This window comes from Perognathus longimembris, chromosome 17, assembly GCF_023159225.1.
Source record: "Perognathus longimembris pacificus isolate PPM17 chromosome 17, ASM2315922v1, whole genome shotgun sequence".
NCBI classification, from domain to species: Eukaryota; Metazoa; Chordata; class Mammalia; order Rodentia; family Heteromyidae; genus Perognathus; species Perognathus longimembris.
In genome coordinates, this window is record NC_063177.1 from 492,903 (window position 1) to 515,602 (window position 22,700).

General features: G+C 45.0%; 1 protein-coding gene across 5 annotated transcripts in view; it reads right to left on the reverse strand.

The window, feature by feature from the left end:
- Gas7 (growth arrest specific 7) overlaps positions 1-22,700 on the reverse strand; it is a 220,655-nt gene that overhangs the window by 38,016 nt on the left and 159,939 nt on the right. For 3 of the 5 annotated variants that reach the window (XM_048365736.1, XM_048365737.1, XM_048365738.1), the window contains exon 3: positions 12,013-12,093. In XM_048365736.1, the coding sequence (XP_048221693.1) occupies positions 12,013-12,093 (81 nt within the window). Of the gene's footprint in view, positions 1-1,639; positions 1,726-12,012; positions 12,094-22,700 lie in introns of all 5 variants that reach the window. The other 2 variants (XM_048365734.1, XM_048365735.1) reach the window with 1 other exon arrangement.

Sequence of the window (22,700 nt, forward strand, 5' to 3'; positions counted from 1 at the left end):
GCATACTGAGCCAGGTCTGACAGAATGGGTTACATGAGTAGGTGGCTAGGAGATCATACAAATCACTGTATATTATTAACTGAGCCTAGATCCTCATTACTCAGGCTTGATCCCTGGCAGTCTTAAAACAAACACCTCACGTGAGCTTCCTGGATCAGACTCTTTAATAAGAGGTCCAGCACAAGTCATGTTAACATGCATATCTAAATTCTCTGCCAGACTTGACTGAATTGAACCTGAGTCTAACCAATACTCAGCCTCCTAAGAGGATAATTTAGTAAACGTGTAAAACTCAACATTCTTGCTCATACTGAAGAGCTGAATGTAACATTGTAGTTGATGGTACTAACAGAACCATCAATCAAAGGACCTAGGGTCCTTTGCTGACTGGGACACAAAAGCCATTACATAAGCATCAATTATTCTCATCAAAATCACCAGGGTGTTATCATCAATTATCATTGTCACCAATTATCATTAGCACTGTCACCCCTAGAGGCTGGCATTTTGATTTTAGGAAAGGGCTGTGTGGGGGAGGGGGTTGGTGGTTCCCTTAAGAAATTCTTCTTGAGTTGAGCATGGTGGCACATGCCTGTAATACCAGTTGTTTGTGAAACCTAAGTAAGAGAATGGCTGTCCGGGCTGGCAATGGGCAAGATGTGAGGCCTTATCTGAAAAATAACTAAAGCAGAAAGGGTTGGAGGTGTGGCTCAAGTGGCATAGTGCCTGTATAGCAAGGGCAAGACTGAGTTCTAACCTCAGTACCACCAAGACAGGAAGTGTCTTTTGGATTGTCTGTGAGAATAGTAAATGAGACGAGTCTTCAGTGCAATTGGAGAACCAGGAAATGTGGCATCATGACTGGGGTGCAATCTGACCTGAGCCACCATGGGTACTAGTCTAAATCACTTAACTGGTCTGTGCCTCTGTGGTTTTGTGCACAATCTAGCAGGGATTTTGACACTCACCCTGTGCCATGGCACAACCTGTGCCAGGCTGGAGAATGAGCCAGCATGTCTTCCCAGATGTTCTGTCTGATGACTATACCTACACATGCTAAGCACTGAGATGACCAAGTTTTATCAAGTACCATTCCAGGCTGGGTGCTGGTGGCTCTTCTCTATAATCCTGGCCATTCAGGAGGCTGCGATTTGAGGATTGTGTTTATCGCCAAAAGCCAGAAATGGAGTTGTGACATAAGTGGTTCAGCCCCAGAGAAAGTATCTATGTCCTGAGTTCAAACAAATATGTTCAGGGACAGTATCCAGGCCCTGAGTTCAAGCCCCACGACTGGCACTAAAAAAGTACCATTCTGAGGAAAGCCTGGTGATGGGAAGGAAGGGAAGAGAGAAGGACAGAGGCCTGCCTCACTCCCACCCCAAATGGTAGAAACCTGGACTCTTCTGTCAGCCCTTAGCCTGTTCCTTAGCCCTTCTTCCAAACCACCGTCAATTTTCAGAAACCCAACTAACCACAGTCCTCTGATGTTCACCCATTAGAACTCAGCCAACCACTGTCTATGCATCGGCAGAACTGGGTTGAAATACTTGGCTCCCCCATGTGCCCATCCTTAATGAGCCTTTCCTGGGCCTCAACACACAGCTGTCCTACCCCTGCCTCCCCTAATAGGACCCCTTACCTGGGAATCACCGGTGGGTTTTCGGAAACTCATGTGGACAGTCTCTGGAGGGTGCGCTGGGGTCCCTGATGCATGGTATCCATTCACTGCAGGGACAGAGACATGGCTCAGATGCTGAGTGGGCCTAGACAGGCCTCCTCGACTTCCGCCACAGGAGTCCCTTCTCCCACCACCTCCCCAGCTGTGGGGAGGTCTTGAGTGTCTACCATCATCTCTTTCTCTCAGTCATGATCAGTAGCAGCAGTGCTAGAAATGCACTCTAAGGCCTAGCACCCGGGAGTACTAAACTCTTGGAGGACTGAGTTTCTCCTCAGGAATGTTTAGCAGAAGTTGAGGTCATTGGAGTCCAGCAGCCCTCGTAACAGACCAGCTGTTCAAACTCAGAGCATTGTGATGTAGCTTCCAGGCTGAGCACCCATTTTCCAAGATATCTGGGATCCAAATTGTTTCAGATTTCAACCTAGGAGCTGGTGGCTCATGTCTGCAATCCTAGGTCCTCACAAGGCTGGGATCCAAGCTAGCCCTGGGCAGACAAATCACGGAGACTCTTATCTCCAATTAAACCACCAAAAAGCTAGAAGTGGAGGTGTAGCTCTCATGGTACAGTATAAACTTTGAGAGAAAAAAAAGCCAAGTGGAAGCTCTGTTCCTGAGTTCAAGCCACAGTCCCAGCCATTAAAAATAATGGTTTCCGATTTCAAAGACTTACAATTATGAAATACAAGCGTAGACTTAGCACAGGTTGTACATCCTTAATCCAAATATCCCAGAGCCAAAGCTTTCTGAATGTCATGTGAGTGCTCAAAAGGTTTTGGATTTAGATTTAGGATTTGGGAGTTAGTTGATGTTCCTCGTGGTGGAATAGTAGAGAACACTGGGTTTACTGGTTATCATAAAACCTGGTTCTGCCAATTAACAACTGGTGATCATACACACAGATTCTCGAGCCCTGCTTTTCCTGAAAATATAAAGAAAAGGAGTCCAGCCCTTAGGAAACACATACCCTTTGGGGAATTCACTCACATCCCCAATGTGTGCAGAGAAACTAGCTTTCCTATGGGCAGGGGAGACTCTCATTTGTAGCAACTCCCTCTCTCTGCAGCATCCCCCACCATGATCTCTTCAAGCCCCCAAAGTCTACCTCCCTTCTTCTTTTCCTTCCTCTTCTTCTTTTGTGCTACCGGGGTTTGAACTTAGGGCCTGGGCACTGTCCCTTTAGCTTTTTCCCTCAGGGATAGTGCTCTACCAACTTGAGCCATACCTCCACTTCCAGCTTTTTGCTGGTTTGTTTAAATTGGAAGTTTCATGGTCTTTCTTGCATGGACTATAGCTAGTATTATGGTTGTAAGCCACCTTTGCCCAGCTTTGAATGCTTCCCATATCATGACGTCATCCCAGGACCTGCACCACGGCTGTTTCCTGGCTCTTTTCCAGTACAAGGCACAAGATTAGGGAAATCTGTCCCCTCAAGCTTCTGGAGAGTGGGGGTAACTCTTCCTACTCTTCATAACCTGCTTTGTTGCAGGGACAATCCAACAAGGTGATCATTACACAGGGGGCTTTTGGATCATAAGGTACTTCACTGGAAATGGGAAGGGCAGGCAGAGGAGACTGCTGTATTGTTCCTAAATTTAGTCTCCTGGACCTCAGGTTTGTAATTTCTGGAGGCTGGGAGAGCACAGAGGAATTCCAGAGCTTGACCCAATGCGTTGGACTAGAGGGAGACACACACATTGATGTCCAATGTCCACCTCCCAATTCTTCTTGAGAAAGCTCTGCCCTGGTGCAGGAAGCAAAGGAGGAAGTACCTAAGAAACAATAATACATACTAAGCACCCCTGATTCAAAAGTTTGAACTCTAAAATGCTCCAAAATCAGAAACATTTTGAATGGCTTCATGACATCTTTAGTAGAATATATATATACATATATGTGTGGGGCACTGGCCTGCAGCTTTAGGAGGCGGTCCTAATAGGCCCACCTCTTCTCCTGGCCTGGGGCGGCGTGGCTGCTAGCCCCGCTTGCCTTCTCCAGGCCTGGAACCAGAAGGGCGCTCTAGCCAGCCCCACCTCCCACCTCAGACCAAGTGTAAACCAAGATGGCGGCGGGTGATGAACCCAGAGGCGGTCCTGGGGCCATGATCTCCGCCCCTAGGGGAAGTCCCATGATGTCACCTGTGAAGGACAGCCTGATCAGCCTATCGCCATGTCTAGCTAGCCACTCCAAATCCCTCTCCTTCCTGCTCGTCATCATTGCTATATAAACCCCACCCATGGATTAAACTTTGGATGTTCATGTGAGGACTCCCCGAAATTGCCTGTGTGTCCTGAGTCCTGCTTTGAATGTAAGGGGGCTGGGGTTGGCGTTTTTCGCGACTTGCACATTTTCTCGGTTTCTACCCCTCAGGGGTACCCCTCGCTGGGACAAGAGCCCCGAAGCCCCGACATATATGTACACGTATACACACACACACACACACACACACACACACACACACACACATATATACCAGCTATATCACACATAACTGAAATGGATAAAGTAGAAGTTATGGAAAGTTTAAAGGCAACCATGCAAAACCTCAGTACTTTGCTTTTGGTATAGGACTAGTTGATAGACAAGCATGAGGACAAACAAGATTTGAATAATAATTTAATTAACTTTTATGGCAGTACTGGGGCTTAAACTCAGGACCTGGGCTTTTTGTGCTCAAGGCTAATACTCTAACATGCTGAAAGCTAATGCCACAGCTCTAGTTTTAGCTTTTTTCTTTTTATTTTCTTTCTGGTTAGTGGGAGATAAGAGTCACTTTGAATTTCCTGCCTTGGCTGGCTTTGAGCAATGATCCTCAGATTTCAGCCACCTGAGTAGCTAATAGTAGGTAGAGTCATGAGCCACTGGCACCCATCTGAATAATTCAGTTTAAAGAATGATTGAGGGCTGGGAATATGGCCTAGTGGCAAGAGTGCTTGCCTTGTATATATGAAGCCCTGGGTTCGATTCCCCAGCACCACATATATAGAAAATGGCCAGAAGTGGTGCTGTGGCTCAAGTGGCAGAGTGCTAGCCTTGAGCAAAAAGAGGCCAGGGACAGTGAGTTCAAGCCCAGGACTGGCAAAAAAAAAAAAAAAAAGAATGATTGAACTAGATGTATTAAATTCCTGCCCCATACATCTTTAGCCAACAAGCCATGGTCCATTAAGTAATTGGCCAAATTTCAGCTACATGTAAAGTTTCAATAAATAGGAAGGTCATAAATAACCTCAGTCTTATTCTTGAAGCAGAAACAGATAAAAGTAGAGATTAATGATGAAAGAATAAACAAATACACAAGGTTCCCAATCTCCAGCTCCCAAATACTTGGAAACTTAGGAAATAATGTTGGGTCAAAAGAGAATTTAAGTCTTATTATTGGACAGTGTCTAGAAAACAATACAAAGAAATACTGACTAGTATAAACAGGTTAAAACCTGATTATACTGGGAGCAGACTCCATAGCCTTAATTATCCTATTACTAAACCGAAAGGAACAGAAATAAATGGAATCAACTAAGATTTTATCAAAAGATCTAATCAATAAACCAAATAAAAACAAAAGAAAGCAATATCAACAGAAATTAATTAATTAATTAACCAATTAGTGGTGAATGGAGCGGGGCAGGGACAGGCACCACAATAAAGGAAGGAGATGAGCCAACCTAATTTAAGAGTGACCACAAATGGTCAGAATTAAGAATTAGGAAAAAAAATATTGATGCAATAAATATAGTAATTTTTATTAAATTCATTAATGTTATGAAAATCCAAACCTTCAAAGACAATCAAAACATCAAAATGTTTTCAAGGAACACAAGAATTGCCACTTGAAGAGTACAACCTGAAAAATTACCTCCCAGCCAAAGGCACTGAACTGAGATTGGCATGATGGGTGAAGCAAGCCATATTGTTACCTGAAAAGGTATGGTCTCTATCTCTGGTGATGCTAAATCCCAGTAAAGCAAGATTCGAGGGCAAAAGTTCTGTTCCTCACTCTTACTTCCCCCTTCCCAGGATCTCAGAGTGCATCCTCAGTAGGCCACTTTCTGCTTCTGCCCCAGCCTCACTGGGCTCACAGCCCAATGTGCTAAGAGCAGCCAGGACCCATCTCATGCACGGGCATTCTGCCCCAATCCAGTCCATTGTTCTCTCTTCAGTTCTGATCTGTCAGCTGTTGGCTAATTACTACTCATGTCAAAACAATTACTAGGGAAGAAAGACGAGTTTTCCATTCAACCATTTCTCCCTTACACAGCAGCTCTCCTCTGACACTCAGTCTTGGGCTCCCAGGCACATTCAGAAACCATATCAGTGGAGATGGAGGCAGCAGTGGCTCACAAGGCCCTAGAAGCCTGGCCCAGGAGCCTTTGCAATAGCCATTTCCTGTGCTCTGGGATTCTGGTTCACCAAGCATCAGCTGCAAAGTAAACAAGTCCTGGAGTGGGATCACCTGGGGCCTCTAGGATGGGGAAGAAGTAAAGTTGCTCAGGGAACATCCACACATGCAATTAAAGTTTGGAATAGAAGAACAAAAGTAAAGTGCTTAATTCAGTGGGGGAAGGGGTTAAGCTTTAAAAAGGAGAACCAAAATGCTATCTAGTAACTTTAGTAACTCCACATAAACACAGGCACACAGGCATTGCCGTATGGGTAGCCAGACAGTGATTGGGAGGTGCACAGGAAGGGAAGGGGGCAGATATCTAGGGAGAAAGGAGGAGAAAGGGTGTGGAAGTGAGGTAAGCATCTAAAAGCAGAAAGAAAGAACGGAAAAGCTACCTGGAGACCAAGCACCAAAGACCTAGCAACTCCTGCCATATGGAATTCTCCCTCCCTAGAACTCTGCTCCCTTTTACAGCCCTGGTTCCTCAACAGAAAGCCCCATCCTCTGCACCCCACTTCCCAGATTCCTGTTTCCTTGAGAACACAAAACATACAGGAAAACCAGTCCTTGACTGATTCATTCTTTTTCAGCTTAAGAAACCTGAGGGCTATGCAGCCATGGTTCTTGAAATCTATCCTTTCTTTTACCAATTTATCCACCCATTCAACATCCTTCCTTGCCCATCCATTCATTTACCCACACACCTACCCACCCTTTCTTCCATTTGTCCATCTAAAACCTACCTATCCACCAGCCATCCAAAAACCCATCCATGACACTCTTCCTTCCATCTATACAGCCACATATACCCATGCACCCAAACACCACCTATCCATTCTTTTATGCCTCTAAAAATCCATCCATTCATCCATCCATCCATCCATCCATCCATCCATCCATGCATTCATCCAACCACTCCCATGGATCCTTCCTTTTCGATTCATTTGCCCACTTATCCATCCATCCATCTTTCCCTTCCTTTCCTTGCCTTGCCTTCCTTTCTCCCTCCCCCCTCCCTGCCCTTCCTTCCTCCCCCTTCCCTATCATACAATAAATGAGGTAGACGACATTATTTCCTAAACTATGTTATTAAGAACACTAGTTTTGCAGTGTTTGTTATAAATATTAAGCATTGAAGGAAAGGCGCGGGTTGTATGATGCAAAGAGCTTAGGGCCAATGATCCCATCATTCACATTTGTGTATGTACAGTAGGTTGTGAAATCTGTCCACTGGTGATTCAAAACCTTCTAAGGCCTCAGTACATATCATTCCACCTGTGCACTGGCATAGACCTGTGGGGGCAGCAATCAAGGACTGCCAGAATCCACCTTGGGAAACACAGCTGTAGCTGTAAGAACACTGGGTTTGAAGTCAAGGAAACCAGAGCCAGTTCTGAGCTCAGTGTGCTACTGGGACAATGGGCACAGTGCTTCCTCTTCCCAGCCTAGCATACCCACTAAGGCTTGACACTCAGCTTCTCCAGAGGATTTGGAGTCTACGCTGGGCAATCCAGGCCTCTTCTGCTGCAGAAGTTTCTATCTGGAATCGCGGTTCTCACTGTCTCCCCTGACTGTCTAAGATGTAAACTCTGCTCCTAAAGACAGAATTCATAATACATTTTTCACCTGTGGTTGTGAATGGCTGAAAACAAGGGCTCTTTTCCAGGGGAGCCAAAGGTTTAACAAGTCTCTGTAAAGTCTCTGGAGCCTTAGCTCCCAGGAACAGGAGTTCCTAAAGGAATGCTTGAGATTCTAATTCTTAGGAAGCAGAGGCAGGAGGGTCCTAACTTTGAGTTCAGCCTGGGCTACTTGGCAAAACTGTCTCAAACAAACAAATGAACAAACAAAAAACTGAAGGATCAATCAAGCCTCCTGTCAGTAGGAAGTGTTAGGGCCTCTCCTGAAGTCATCAAGGAAAGTCTCTGGGAGTCACTCTGGGACTGGAGTCATTCAGTCTGTAACGAGGCGCAGTCCTCCATGTGGTCCCAGATGAGAGCATGAGCCATCCAGGCCTTTCTGAATTGGGGAAGAAGGGGTGGTGAGGTGAGGGCATGAGTTCACAGCTTCTTCCCCACAAACCTCTGTGTGAGGGAGACACAGCTGTTGGCTTGAGCACTCTTGGCTGGTTCCTCATCCTCCCACAGAGAGGCAAGGGCCTCCCAGATTCTGGTTGCCTCTCCCTTTCATTTGGGTCCCTGAAAGCCTAAGGATGATGCCTGGCTAGGCTCAATCCTTAGGGCAGAATACAGATGATCTAGATCCTAAGCCTAGTTTACAAAAACACCCTTCCTAAACCCCTACTAGGCACCTCCAGTAAATAACTGTTTTTCTCTATCCTTAGTACAAACACAAATACAAGTTCAATGCTGATACTTAGCCTAGAGGCTCAGAAAATCCCCCTCCCTGCATCTGCTCTGTTAGATATAGTAACCAATAGCCACAGGTGGCTAAGTGCACAGAAACACAGATTTAAATAAAGCCTAAATGTGATATGACTTCCAGGATTGGATCACAGATCAGACAAAAGGCATTAATGTGAAAATATGAGATGAGAATAAAAACATTGAATTAGAAGAACGATGTTAATTTTGACAAATCAATGATGGTGTCAATAGGATGCCAACAGGAGAAACTGACGATTAGTACTGAGGGTACAGATGGCTCACACCTGTAATCCTAGATAAGCTACTCAGGATGCTGAGATCTCAGCATCATGGTTCAAAGCTAGCTCAAACAGGAAAGTCCGTGAGACTCTTATTGCCAATTAGCCACCCCAAAGCTGAAAGTGGCTCTGTGGTTCAAGTAATAGTGTACTATTTCCTTGAGCATAAAAGCTCAGGGGTACTGCCTAGGCCCTGAGTTCAAGCTCCAGTGTGTGTGTGTGTGTGTGTGTGTGTGTGTGTGTGTGTGTGTGTACCCATGGGTGCACGCACCCATGTGCATGCCTAGCACTCATTCCCATTCTCCATTCCATCTTGTAATTGTCCTTAAAAATAACCTAGATATTACTTCCTCTCTGAAGTCTTCCCTACTCTCCCAGTTACTCTCTGTGACGGAGCCCCACTGTCATTCCTGTGTAAGTACCTGACCTATTTCCTGGGTTCTCCTCTGTCCAGCTCCCGTACAATAGTGCCTGTAGATCTCTGACTATGTTGCAAGTACTGAGAGCCACAGCTGACATATTTAGGAATGAGAAGGGCTGCCATTCCATCTCTGTGGCTTTCTCAGAGACATGAAAACAATAAGACAAGTTAAGATCCAGCGCTAAGGGGGCACTAGGACAGCAGTCTGCAAACTCTTGAAGCCTGAGAACAGGAGCCAAATTTTAAAGCAACCTAGTACTCTTACCACATCTATTTCTCTTTCCATAATAAAATTCCGCCTTCCAAAAGCTCTTTGCCCAGAGCTAAATGGGAAGGAGAGGGCCCTAGTATTCCTCTACAAAGAATATGGCTATTACTTTATTCTTTAGTTATGATATTTAGCTTCAGTGTGAGGGAATAAAGCATCTGGCCAGAAAAGGCAGTTGAGATTTGCCCTCCATGTCTGACTGTCTGGCCTAGAACTAATCAGGAGGCAGGGTCCCATCTCACATCATTCATGCTGGCAATTCTATTGCTAAAACATCCCTAAGAACAGCAGCAAAAGAAGGGGAGGCAGTGTGACTGGAACTATCTCTGGTCATCTAATCTGTAGCTAGAAAGGCTGAACAGGGAACATTTCCCGGTACTTTGTCTGAGGCTGCACCATCTTGTCAGGAAATTGACTCATTTCCCTCTTGAATAGGGATGTCCTTTATTTAAAAAAATACTTTACTCAAGTAAAAAGAAACATATGTAATATGTTTAAAGTTAAAATACAGGAGAACTTTCATTAGAAAACATCTACCTCCCCTTCCCCCACACCAAGTGTCATCTCATTTGATTCCTCCTAGAGAACTGTGTCCCTGTCATTTCTAGTTCCCATCACTAACAAGGCTTCCTTTTGACAATGAGTGCCACAGGGTGAGGCTCTGCCTCTCTTGCAAGGTTTCTCTTACCAACTCTCGTTCTGTGGTTATCTGTGCTGTTTTAGGGAAACAATTTAGACCTCCTGACTATTTTTTATTCTGAGAACTTTATGAGGATGCTTTCCTTCCTCTCTAGAGGCTGAAAATGGTGGCTTCCCACTCCTGTGAGTGTCCCCACCCTTGTCCTGCTATACTTTCTGTTGTTCTCTCTCTCTCTCCCCCTCTCTCTGTATGTGCATATGTATATATACACACATATGTATAAACACATTCACATACAAATGTTGGCAGCAGCACTAGGAACTGAATAATTGAATTCAGGGCCTCATGCTTGCAAGACAAGAGCTCTGTCACTTGAGTTATGCCCTCTTTCTTGCCTTACATTTTTTCAAATTTTTATTATCAAACTGATATACAGAGAGGTTACAGTTTCATACATTAGGCATTGGATACATTTCTTGTACTGTTTGTTACCTCGTCCCTCATTCCCCTCTCCCCCCCCTTTCCCTTTCCCTTTTCCCCCATGAGTTATTCAGTTCATTTACACCAAACAGTTTTGCAAGTATTGCTTTTGTAGTTGTTTGTATTTTTACCCTATATACCACTGTTTACCAGTATACATGGTTTCCAGTATACTCAGATAAGATACAGAGATATTGTAGGTACAACCACAGGAAGGGGATACAAGAGGATCATCAAAAATAGAAGCTACAGTTACACATAGCATATTGACAGTAGTTACAACAGTGATATAACAATCGTTTCCATAACATGGAGTTCATTTCACTCAGCATCATCTTATGTGTTCATAAGGGTATAGCTATTGGGCTCTTGTGATCCTCTGCTATGACTTGCCTAAACCTATGCTAATTATTCCTTATAAGGGAGACCATAGAGTCCATGTTTCTTTGGGTCTGGCTCACTTCACTTAGTATAATTTTTCCCAAGTCCTTCCATTTCCTTACAAATGGGGCAATGTCATTCTTTCTGATAAAGGGAGTTATGCCCTCTTTTTTAAGATAGGGTTTATACTCATCTTGGATTATTACCCTCCTACCTCTGCCTCCTGAATAGAGTGGCTGGGATTACAGGTGGGATAATCACAGTCACTTTTGTTCACATTTGAATTTCCAGCCACCCTTCAGCACCAAGTTAACTTTCTAAAGGGGAAACTCATCGAGTGTGCTTTACATTCCTCTTGATGGTAGAGACATTTGTGACACTCAGCATCTGTGTGGGCCCTGAGGATTCCACTGAACTAAGAAAGACCCAACCACTGCCCACTCTCCCCATAGAGTGAGGGAAATTAGTAATCAGCAGGGAGAAGAACGCTGAACCAAGTTAAGCAGCATATTCCTGTGCTCTATAGGGTTTTAAATGGGTCTCAGGGAAGGCTTCCCAGAGAAGATGACATTTAAAAATACCTACACCATGATACATCCACCACAGATTTCCCAAAGGTCCTGTAGCCTTCTTCCTGGCATGTCAGCCCTAGCTGTCTTCCAAGGAATCTCAAACAAACCTCTAATAAAAATGTCTACCTTGAAGGCTTCATGTGCTGACCTCTGCAGACAGACAACTCACATCCTCTACGAGAATTCTAGCACATTCTGTTTGTTCCATCTCCTTTTGGCTTCTAATCCTCAGTGCCTACAGGAACCCCTTGGAGCTGCTCCATCTGCATCAGGGAAGACCTGCGCTAGGGGACCTCACCCCAACATTCCCTCACAACAAGCAAGCTGAGTGTGTGAGCTGCAACCACAGTGCCAGATGTCACCAAGCTGCTGGGCATCACCAAGCTTCGGGGCACCCAGCTTCAGGGACCTAACCCAGCCCAAGCCCTCCCTCCCACTCTGGCTATTGGGACCCCAAGCCAGGTTTCAGGCCTTCCCCTTGATGGTGGCATAGAGCCCTCCTGGGTGCCCAAAGTTGGTGAGTACATGGTACCTGTTGGAGGCAGAGAGCTCCTGTGAGGGCCAGGGCTGGCTGAAATCCCAGGAGAAGTGCTGGGGCGTTCCCAGGTGGTCTCTGGTCAAAGAAAAAGCAAAACCACAGTGAGAATTCTACAGAATGAAAACCGAGTGTCCCAGCACTCACTGGGACCCCTGGCTATCTTCCTCCCTTATCTCAGCTAGGCAGGTCCATACTTGCTGCCCACATCCAGCCCCCTGGCCAGCCTCAAAGACAACACAGCCTCTCTTTGCAGGCATGTGTGGGAGAGTCTTCTCCATGGGCTGGAAAAGGTAGGTTTCTGGCTGGGAGGATCCTCTGAAACATCCCCAGGATTGTTACCTACCCAACCCCATCCTTCTATTCCCTTGTCCACTTCTGTCCCTTGGACTTCAGTCCCTTGGACTTCCTAGGATCCCAGCCATAAACTGGAATTCACTCCCACATTTCCATCACTACCTGAAGATTCTAAAGAATACAGGAAGAAAAATAAATAGAGGCCTCTGTCCATTGGGTTGTGAGTAACAGAGACCTTCCTGATTTTCCCATTGTTCAAACTATGACTGCTTCCTCTGCCTGATCCCCTGTCCCTCTTCCAAACTAAGCTACACATCCAATGAGAGATAAAGCTAGTACTGCACATCTGCTCTTGCCTCCCTGTCCCCCCACCCTGCTTGACTTTCCCCCACTTCATTGCCATGTGCAGGCTTCTTACAAAACTACCCAGTAATAAAAGCAATGCTTTTGCTTGCCAAGTGTGATGGTACATGCCTGTAATTCCAGTACTTGGGAGGCTCAGGCAGGAAGATTGTGAGTTTGAGACCAGCCTGAGACATGTAGTGAGACCCCTATCTCAGCAACAAAACAAAATGAAATGAAAGTTATTCCATCTGTGTGCACACTAGATAATGCAGAAATATAAAAAAGGAAAGAAAAGAAGAATGATGTTTAATACCAAGGGAAGAGCATTGCTACCCACAGGGTAGTGCCTCCACTAGCTTACCTGAGTCACATCTAGACTCCAAAAATTGGAGTCCTGGGAAATGCTGTATTGTTCTACCTTACCCTCCAGCTGGGCTCTACCTGGGAAAAGGCCACTGTCCAAAGGGCTCAGTCCAGGCGATCTCTGAGGCTTGGCCAAGACATAAAGGCAAGCCTGAAGCAGGGACAGAACTGAGCCAGGCCAAGCCAGAGCAGGCCAAGATCTTTGGCCCTAGCTGGGTGACCTTGCCAGCAGCAGGACTGTCCCACAGATGACCACACCACCCATAGAAAGAAAGCCATTTCCAGGCCTTTGCCCATGGAAGATTCTCTGATCTACTTACAGTGCACCAGGCTCTTGGACCAAGCCATGGCAAGACTGAAGGGACAGCTCAGAGCCTAAGTCACCCTCTACCAAGGCCCTTTTATATTCTCTCAGCTTCCTTTCCTGGAGCCCAAGGTCATCTGGGGTGATGGCCACCTGGACTCTACATGGCCTGAACCCAGGGTGGAAGGACACAGGTGGCATCGGGTCCTCCTCCCCCCTTCCCCTAGCTAACACACAGCATTCTTTCCTAATGGCAATAACTTCCTCCAGTCCTTGTCCACTGAAACCAGGGCAGCTAGATGCACAGAAACAACAGGCCCTGGATGAAGTGAGGTTGCTATCCTCACTACCAAAGCCAAGAGTCAGGGTGGAAACAGAGGGCCGGCCAGGCAGGGAGGATTCTGGAGCGAGACAGGCCTCCATCTGTGGGTTACAGTATCTGTCCCAAGAGCAAAACTGGTGAAGAGAGAGGGCAGTGGAGAAGCTGAAAGTTGTGTAAATCTGAGTTTCAAAGCATAGATATCTCTCTTTAAAATAATGATGATTGCCAGGCTCATGCTTGGTGGCTCATGCCTATAATCCTTAGCTACTCAGAAGGCTAAGATCTGAGCATTGTAGTTCAAATCCAGCCCAGGCAAGAAAGTCTGTGAGATTCTTCTCTTTAATTAACCAGCATAAAAAAAAAAAATGCTGGAAATGGAGGTGTGGCTCACATGTTAAGAACTCCAGCCTTGAACCAAAAAGCTCAGGGAGAGCGCCCAGGCTCTGAGTTCAAGCCCCAGGACCAGCACAAAACAAAATAAAAACAAACCTAAGAAATATATGTTGTTTTTTTCCAGTGTTAGAGAAGAAACTGAGGCCACTGTGAGAAATGACATTTCTGAGGCTCCATGTGCCAATGGACACCACCACTTGTGGGTTGTGAGTTTGCCATGTCCTGCCAAGCTCTATGCTGAGATACTTAAGTATAGCAAAAAAAAAAAAAATGCTGATTATAATTTCTATTTGATAATCCTCCTCAAAAGTAGTGTTATTCATTTAACAAATTTGAGCACTTCCTGTGTATATAAGGCTGATGTGGACATGAGGGCAGGGTACCGTAGGGAAGATAATAGTTAAACACTCCTTATTCTCCCTCAGCTTCCATTACAGTGGTCATTATACATTTCTATTTTTTCTTTTCAAGGCTTTTGTTGTTTTTGTTTTGACAGTTGTAGGACTTGAACTCAGGGCCTATGCACTGTCCTTGAGCTTTTTCACTCAAAGCTAGCACTCTACCACTTTGAACCACAGCACCACTTGTGCCATACTACTTTTAAATAAATATTGAAAAGTTCTACATTCCCTTTTCATTTTAGGATGGAACTCATGGCTCCATCATATCTTAAAAGGACCCAGTGGTGTGTTTAGTCGTGTGTGTGTGTGTGTGTGTGTGTGTGTGTGTGTGTGTATGTATGTGTGTGCTTTGGGTTGTTTTTTGGTTCTGGGGTTTGAACTCATGGCTTCTCCCTTGCTGGGCAAGTGCTCTGTGAATGAGCCACACTTTTAGCCTCCCTTCTAATTTTAAATAAATATATTCATGGATGGTCCTCAAATTATGATCGTGTCTCAATAAATGTGCCATTTGTGGAAAACGTAGTTAATGTCATGAGAAACTTATTATAAAATCAGGAAATATGAGGCCAGGCCATTGTAAGTTGAGAACTTTTTGCATATACAAAGTTCTCCACAAACAATAGTGTGAACATTTTCTAATGGGAGTATGCTTTGGGGATGGGGAGGAGTTAGATCAGGAAACAGAATAAATATGGAAAATAGTTAACTCCAATGCTAGTACATGCCAAAGAGAAAAAAGCAGGGAAGGGAGATAAAGAATATATTATAAAGATGCTGGCATTTTAATAGGACTCATTGAGAAAAGAATATTTGAGTAAAGGTCTGAAAGCTATTTATTATCCATCTATTGCCACATCTCAGATGATCCTAAACTTAGCAGCCAAAAATATCAAATGATTATTATCTCATGTGGTTTCAAAAAGTCAGGACTGCAAAGGAGATGCTTAAGAGGATACTCCCTAGACCCCACAGAGAAGCAACCTTCTCCACTCATGTTTCACATGCTGTGGGCATACAGCTGATTCCTGAATGGTTTAGTGACTCCCAGGAGAAACTGTGCTATGAAAGACACTCCTGCCAGCTTCTGCCACTATCCCTGATTCTGCCTCTTACCCTCCCCCCACCCCCATTCCCTGTGCAGCAGGAACAGACCTCTGGCAAAGGGAGAAACATTGCTGCTCTCCAACATCTGCCCACACATCACTGGACAGGAGCCAGACCAGAACTGTAGGATCAGCCATGTCTCTTCACAGGGGAGTGGTAGCGGAACAACTGCTGACCCAGACTGTCCATTCCAGGCAGTCAAGAGTTCTCCCCAAGCCCATGTCCTGAGCTTCAGTTAGCATATGACCTTAACCAACGAGCCTCTCTGTGCTCTAAGGGAGTGGAAATTTTAGGTACAAGAGGTTCAGTAGTCTTGGGGAAGGAAAGAAATGTGACAAGGATGTGCCTCTGCTATGTTGAGAATTTCCTTCAACAGCTGTGAAGTAGCCTCAGGTCCTATCTGAGGAGGAATTCAAGGGCTGGCATCTCACAGACACCAGTGTTACTCCAAAGTGCAGCCCTCATTTCCAAATGAACATGTCACTGAGCCTCAGTTTTCTCATCATGCCACAGGGATGACTATACCACATTCCAGGTCTGTGGTGTCATGGTGAGGAGCCAGGGTGGCACATCTTCTAGCACTTTTATTTTTATCAGCCAGGGGCCTTGAAGTCAGGGCCTAGGCTCTGTCCATGAGTTCTTCTGCTCAAGGCCACAGTGCCACTTCTAGTTTTCTGTCGGTTAATTGGAGATAAGAACCTCAGGGACTTTCCTGCCTATGCTGGCTTTGAACCACGACCCTCAGATCTCAGCCTTCTGAATAGCTAGGATTACAGGCATGAGCCACCTGTGCCTGGCCTCTTTTTATCACTTTCCACTGTAGCTGTAGCGGAGTCCCACAGATCTTGAATAGCAATGGGTGACAAAATCCTCTCCATCCCTTCCATCCTCTCCTATGCTTCCCACCCCCCCCCCCTCACCTACCCCTGCCTCAGATGGTGCTGGGGAAGGAGAATTAGAAAGTCTTCCCCAGTAGAGCTGAGCTGAGCAGTTGGGGGGGAGGGGTTCCCTAAGTGCTCCAGGAAACCTCACTGTTGGAGGTTCCCTAACTCCTCCACAGTTTACAAGATCCTAAAAATAGCCCTGTGATCAACAGGGGGCCTCTGGCTGGCAGAGTAAACCAGAAAGGCAGGGCCTGGGAAGGCCATGTGGTATTCTGTGGCAGTCCTCCACAAAACCTGGGTGTTTTTTAACATTTAGCAAGAGCTCCCTGCCCTACTTGGGGACTGAGAGCTAAGGAAGCTTGTCTGCAATATAGAAAAAAAGTGTTCTGTCACTAAGTGGATAGGGGTGTGTGCGTGTGTGTGTGTGTTTGTGTGTGTGTGTGATATCAGCCGTTAGCCACTAGCAAACCTATGCTCACTCCCAAGACACTTCCTGAGTGTCTGCTCCATGCATGGGGAGGGAAGATTGTGGATACTATGCCTCATCTTACATAATTTATGTCTCTCTTGTTATAGCTGAGAAAAATCACAGGCAGGTCACAGGAAACAAAGCTTTTCCAGTCCAAAGCATGGACACTCAGAATCCAGACCCTAAATGTGGCCTGTTTCCCATCTTGCTTCCTCCCCAGGGTGTCTGGGGCCATTTGCAGGAAGTGCAGCTTCTCTGACTGGCAGATCTCCCTATTGGGTGGATCTCCCTGTCAGTCCTAAGGCCCTGATGATGAAATCCTGGGTAGAGAACAAGACAAGTAAGTTTTTGGAAAGCTCACTCTCAAGGACTTGAAGTGGATGGAGCCATGGCAGGAAGGAAATAAGCAGTGGGGTATTCTCACTGTGCCGGGGGACAATCCGAATGACCGTATGGTCTAGCCTGGGTATTCCTTCCCACTGTCCTTCAGATTTTGTGATCGCAGGAAAGACAGGGAGCACACAGCCTCTCTGTAGGGGAGCTAATGGACCAGCTGAGTAAATGATTTCTGGGCTATAACATATGATTTCCTGTCCCTCCCTCTCACCACATGGATTCTGAGGGCTGAGACTGTCAAAGACTGTATCTCTGTCTCCCCTCCTATGCCCCAAGCAGACACTCAGGAAATGGCTGGGGAATGAGTGGAGACTCATCACAATATAACTATTAGAATTAAGTTTAGTAGTGGGTAATGGACAATTTAAAAAATATCAGTTGCATCCCAGTGGCTCCTGCCTATAATCCTAGTTACTCAGAGGCTGAGATCTAGACAATAGAGATTTGAAGCTAGTAAAGTCTGAGATACTTCATCTCCAGTTAGCCAGAATAAAAGCAACAGCTGGACTGGAGTCATGGCTCAAGTGGTAGAATGCCACCCAAGCAAGCAAGCTGACTAGATGGCAGGTCTTGAGTTAAAGCCTTCATACCATTCCCTGCTTCTCTTCCAAAACACATGGTTAGATGAAAAGAAAGATAAAGAGACCAACAGCAAAACCAAGAAAGGACCAGGGAGGGAAGACTGAAGTCCAGTTTCCCTCCCCATGGTATAAATGACAAAGCAGTAGCTGCCTAACTTTAAAAGAGCAAAGCGGCTAGGAATGTAACTCCATGGTAGAACACTTGCCTAGCAGGCTTATGGATATGGGTTTCATCCCAGCCCTGGAAATGAATGAATAAAATAATCAAAGAACTCATATGGAGAGTTTACAAAAAAATTAGGAACAATCAGTAAGTAAGAAAACATGTTATTCCCACTGAAAATTACAGAAAGACAAGCTAACAGGTACTATTTTATCACTCAAGAGATAAATTACATCTTTCAAGAATGACAACCACTAGTTAGCAAGTAACTAGGAAAGCCTGGGGGAATGTCTCTCTTTGAAAGGCAATTTGGAGGTATCTATCAAAACCCCCAATGCACACAGTGTTCAGCAAACAAGAGTAGTAGGTGTGCAGTGAGATAAGGGTAGAGGTATTTGGGAGGGAAGGGAATCATTTTTGTTGTTGTTGTTAGAAAAAGAGATCTCCTGCCTGAGTGGCCAGCCCATGGAGGGCTGTGCTGGAGGTGTTGGCTGGCTGGTATTCCAGGCAGCTGTGAAAGTGAGGAAGATAAACCTGGTATGCCAGTGTGAAAACAATCTCCAGAGTCTATTGCTAAGTGTGCAAAAGTCCTCACCTTTATGAAAGGGTGTAAGCAAAAATGTGTGTGCTTGTTTTTGCACTGAAAATGACTACAGGCATGTACAAGCAGCATTTGATGCTGGTTGATTCTTAAAAATGAAATCAGAGTAAAATGCTGATCTGTATGTGTGTGTGTGTGTGTGTGTGTGTGTGTGTTGTGTGTATGTGTATGTATATGTGTGTACTAGGGCTTGAATTGAGGGCCTTTAGAATTTTCACATAAAGTTGGTACTCTACTACTTAGCCATACCTTTAGTTCTGCCTTTTGGGTGGCTAATTAGAGATAAGAGTTCTACAGGCTTTCCTGGCTGGGTTTGAAGCTGGATCCTCAGGTCTCAGCCTCTTGAGTAGCTAAGATTATAGGCCAGTGGCCAGCAAATGATTACTTTTTTTTTTTTGGTAGTATACCCTATTTGGATATAATTTCATTCAAACTATAAAATAAAAAATTATGCTCATATGAAAAAAGCATATAGTATCTACATGATTTGGCACTTACTGTGTATGATTTTATGACCCACTTGGAATACCACCACGGATGTGTGTGAGGCTGATATAGAAATAAAGAGAACTACCAATGGAAAAAGACAGGTGAGAAATACACTGGAGCAGACCAATACAGCACAGAGTCAGAAGGTCTTTCTCAGAGGCAATGGAGAAAGACAGAAATAGCTGATAAATGCAAAAACTTGTCACTTGTCACACATTTCCTGAAATTTAATTCCATCTGGATGAAAACTTTTAAGGGGGAGGAGGAAGCCACCCAGAGGAGTTCTAAATGAAATACTACCACTCTTGCTAGTGAGGATCTATTTATGTGTGACTTCAAAGGGAAGAAATCTATCTCTATACAAATTAAGTTAAAAAAATCAGAATTATAAAACACTATTAACAACTCACATCCATTTTCTACATAGGCTGAAGAGCCTTCTCTAAGATGTGCTCAAACTGCTGTGTAGTCTAATAATATGCATTCTTGGCCATTGCCATTTGGGACAATTTGGAGTCCTACAGAGGGAGACTAGAAGTGACCATATTCACTGTAGGTGGGCATTTGCAGCCAATAAGAATAAAAGAAGAATAAAAGGCAAGTTCAGATACTCGAAGCTAACCCAAAGAAAGGAGGGGCTATAAGACATCCCAGGATCCCAGACAGGAGACAACAAAACCTTAGCACCTAGTTTTCTATCCTCATGGTTTTTGGTTAAATGCCCCCTCCTGGGGGCTTGAACTCAGGGCTTGGGTGCTGTTCCTGAGCTAGATTGGGCATGTTGACTCATTTCTGTAATCCCAGTTGCCCAGGAGCTGTAAATAGGAAGATGATGGTCCAGGGCTGGGCAATACCACAAGACCCTATTCCAAAGATAATGAATGCAGAAAGGGCCGACAGCATGGATCAAATGGTAGAGCACTTGCCTGGCAATGCAAGGCTCTGAGTTCAAACCCCAGTGCCAACAAAAATAAATAAATAAAAGCTAATATGTGTGTGTTTCTAGTTTTATAATAAGACCAAGGAAGCTCAAGGACACCAGGAAATTACCCTGCCCTGAAAATGGTCAACCTATTCAGGAGACATTTGATTGCATCTGGAGCATTGTCTTATGGCCCTGCTAAATCATGGCTTCCTAATATGTCTAAAGAAGGATGGGAAATCATACCACTCAACTACTGGTAAGCTTCAAGCCTCCCTTCCCTAACACTGGTATTTTCTACCTATACGTCATCTTTTTCTGTTATTTGTTTTCTGAGAAAGTTGCCATTTATTCATTGCAGTCATTCTGCATTGCTAATCTTTATATAGAAGACTTTCCAGTAAAAGGTATGATTTTTGCCTTTATAAATAATGCTCAAATCAATGAGAGTGTTGCTTTTCACAGGAAAGGGGAAATTGCCAGAAAGAGCTAAAATTATTGGGAAATTGAAGCAGCAAGCTTTCTGGAGAGCTACAGGGATTTACAAATCCATTGGGATTTTAGAGGGAAGCCACTCAGCCCCAGGGACAAAGAGGACTCCCCCCCAACCAGTCCCCCTAAAGCACGAAGAACATGTCTTCCTCCTGAACCAACATTGCAAAGCATGCACAGAAATTCTCTCCCAAAGAACCTAACCTATTCTCAGGATAGCCTTGAATAGCAGAGAAAGGAATCAGACATAAAGAAGGTCATGCAACTTGGGGACAAGTTAGGTAGCATTTTAGACTTGAATGAAATAACATTCCTTAGGAAATTGCCTGAGCAGATTTCAAACCCTCTCTGTGAAAAGGCCTCCAACACACACACACACACACACACACACACACACACAATGCCAGGATGCCAAGAGCAGAGAGGCACTCTGTAAGGCAGCCTCCAAAGTGTGCTTTATAAACTGTCCTAGACCCTGGGATCACCTGGAAGGCAGGTGAGAACACAGAATCACAAGGCCTGACCTCTAGTTGCTGATTATCAGTCTGGCCTGTATCCCAAGAATTTGCTTGTGGGTCAAGTTTTTATGCTGTCCTGGTGTTACACCTGCCTGTAGGTATTAGGCTAGGATGAAAAGAACAACATACAAGCATCAAAATGCCCTGTAAATTACTGTTAAGTTGAACATGTCCGTTACCCACTCCATTTCCTCCAAGCAGATGGCACCAAGGAAAGCTGCGGAAACTCTCTTTCCTCTTTTGGGATGGTGTCTGGAAAACTCAATGTATTGTCACAGGCTTTCCTGAGACACAGCCCCTAGCAAAAGCAGGCTGTCCTGAACCCTTAGAAACAGCATCTTACAGCCGGGAGCTGGTGGCTCATGCCTGTCATCCTACCTACTCAGAAGGCTGAGATCTGAGGACTGCAGTGATACCCAAAGGCACCCAGCAGTTGTCTAAGAGGAAAACCCATCTGCAGGGTCTAGGCTGCTTCTACACACAAGTGACAGGAACAAGCAGAAAATCAGTGTGAAAAGTATTGGGGGCCCAAGCACAGAATCGAAGCCAAATAAAACATTTTTTAATAATAAAAGTCGAAAGGTAAACCAGGCTCTGGTGTCTCAGGCCTGTAATCCTAGCTACTCAGGAGGCTAAGATCTGAGTATTGAGGTTCCAAGCTAGCCAGGGAAGGAAAGTCTGTGAGATTCTTCTCCCCAATTAATCACACACACACACACACACACACACACACACACACACACACTCACACACAGCCAAAAGCAGAGCCATAGCTCACGAGGGAGAGTACCAGCCTTGAATGAAAAAACTACAGGAAAGCCCCTAGACCTTGAATCTAAACTCCAATACAACAAACCAAAAGAACCTCTAAAAGACTAAAAATATGTAACTAAGAAATAACAAATGAAGAAGCATGATGAATGAGCATGTTGAAACTATCAAGTTGGTCTGTAGGGTCCAGGTAAACAAATTCTCTGAGAGAAACTGAAAGGAACCAGGCTCAAACATACTCAGTTTACAGTCAAAGCTACTTGAGGTTTTCACCTTTGTCACCAGGGTCCCCCGTGAGGTCTCTACATTCTAGCCAATAAGACTTAAATCATTACCAGTTTGGGGGGAAGGGGTAAGCCCACACTCCCCATAGATGGGCTGTGTGCCCATACCTCATCTCTAGGAAAGAACACTCAGCTCACGGCTCTACTTTCACCATTGGTAGAGGAGCAATTTCCTTTGTGATGGAGGTAACTGCAGATCTGTTGCCAGTCTAGCCGGCAAGAAGGCAGGAGCTACAGTCCAAGGGATGACAAGTCCCCTGAGGGTCTCAGAGTCCCTCTGCAGGACTGGGCACACTGCTCCCAGAGGGAGTGGGCACAAAGGAAACAGGCATCTTTCATGACTAACTTCGCTGTCCCTTTTATTCTTCCCACAACTCTTAGAAGTGTCCTGCCAACTTTGGAATCCAACTCAGCCTGAAAGAACAAAAAAGCTTTTACCCTACTCAAAGATCTGCCTCCAACAATACAGATCGCATCCCTGAAAAGTCCTGCCAGGTTTACATATGGAGGTACACTTGACAACAGTTGTGGTGGATGAGAACATTGGGGTTTCAGTAAAGTTTTTGAGCTGGAACGGACCTTCAGA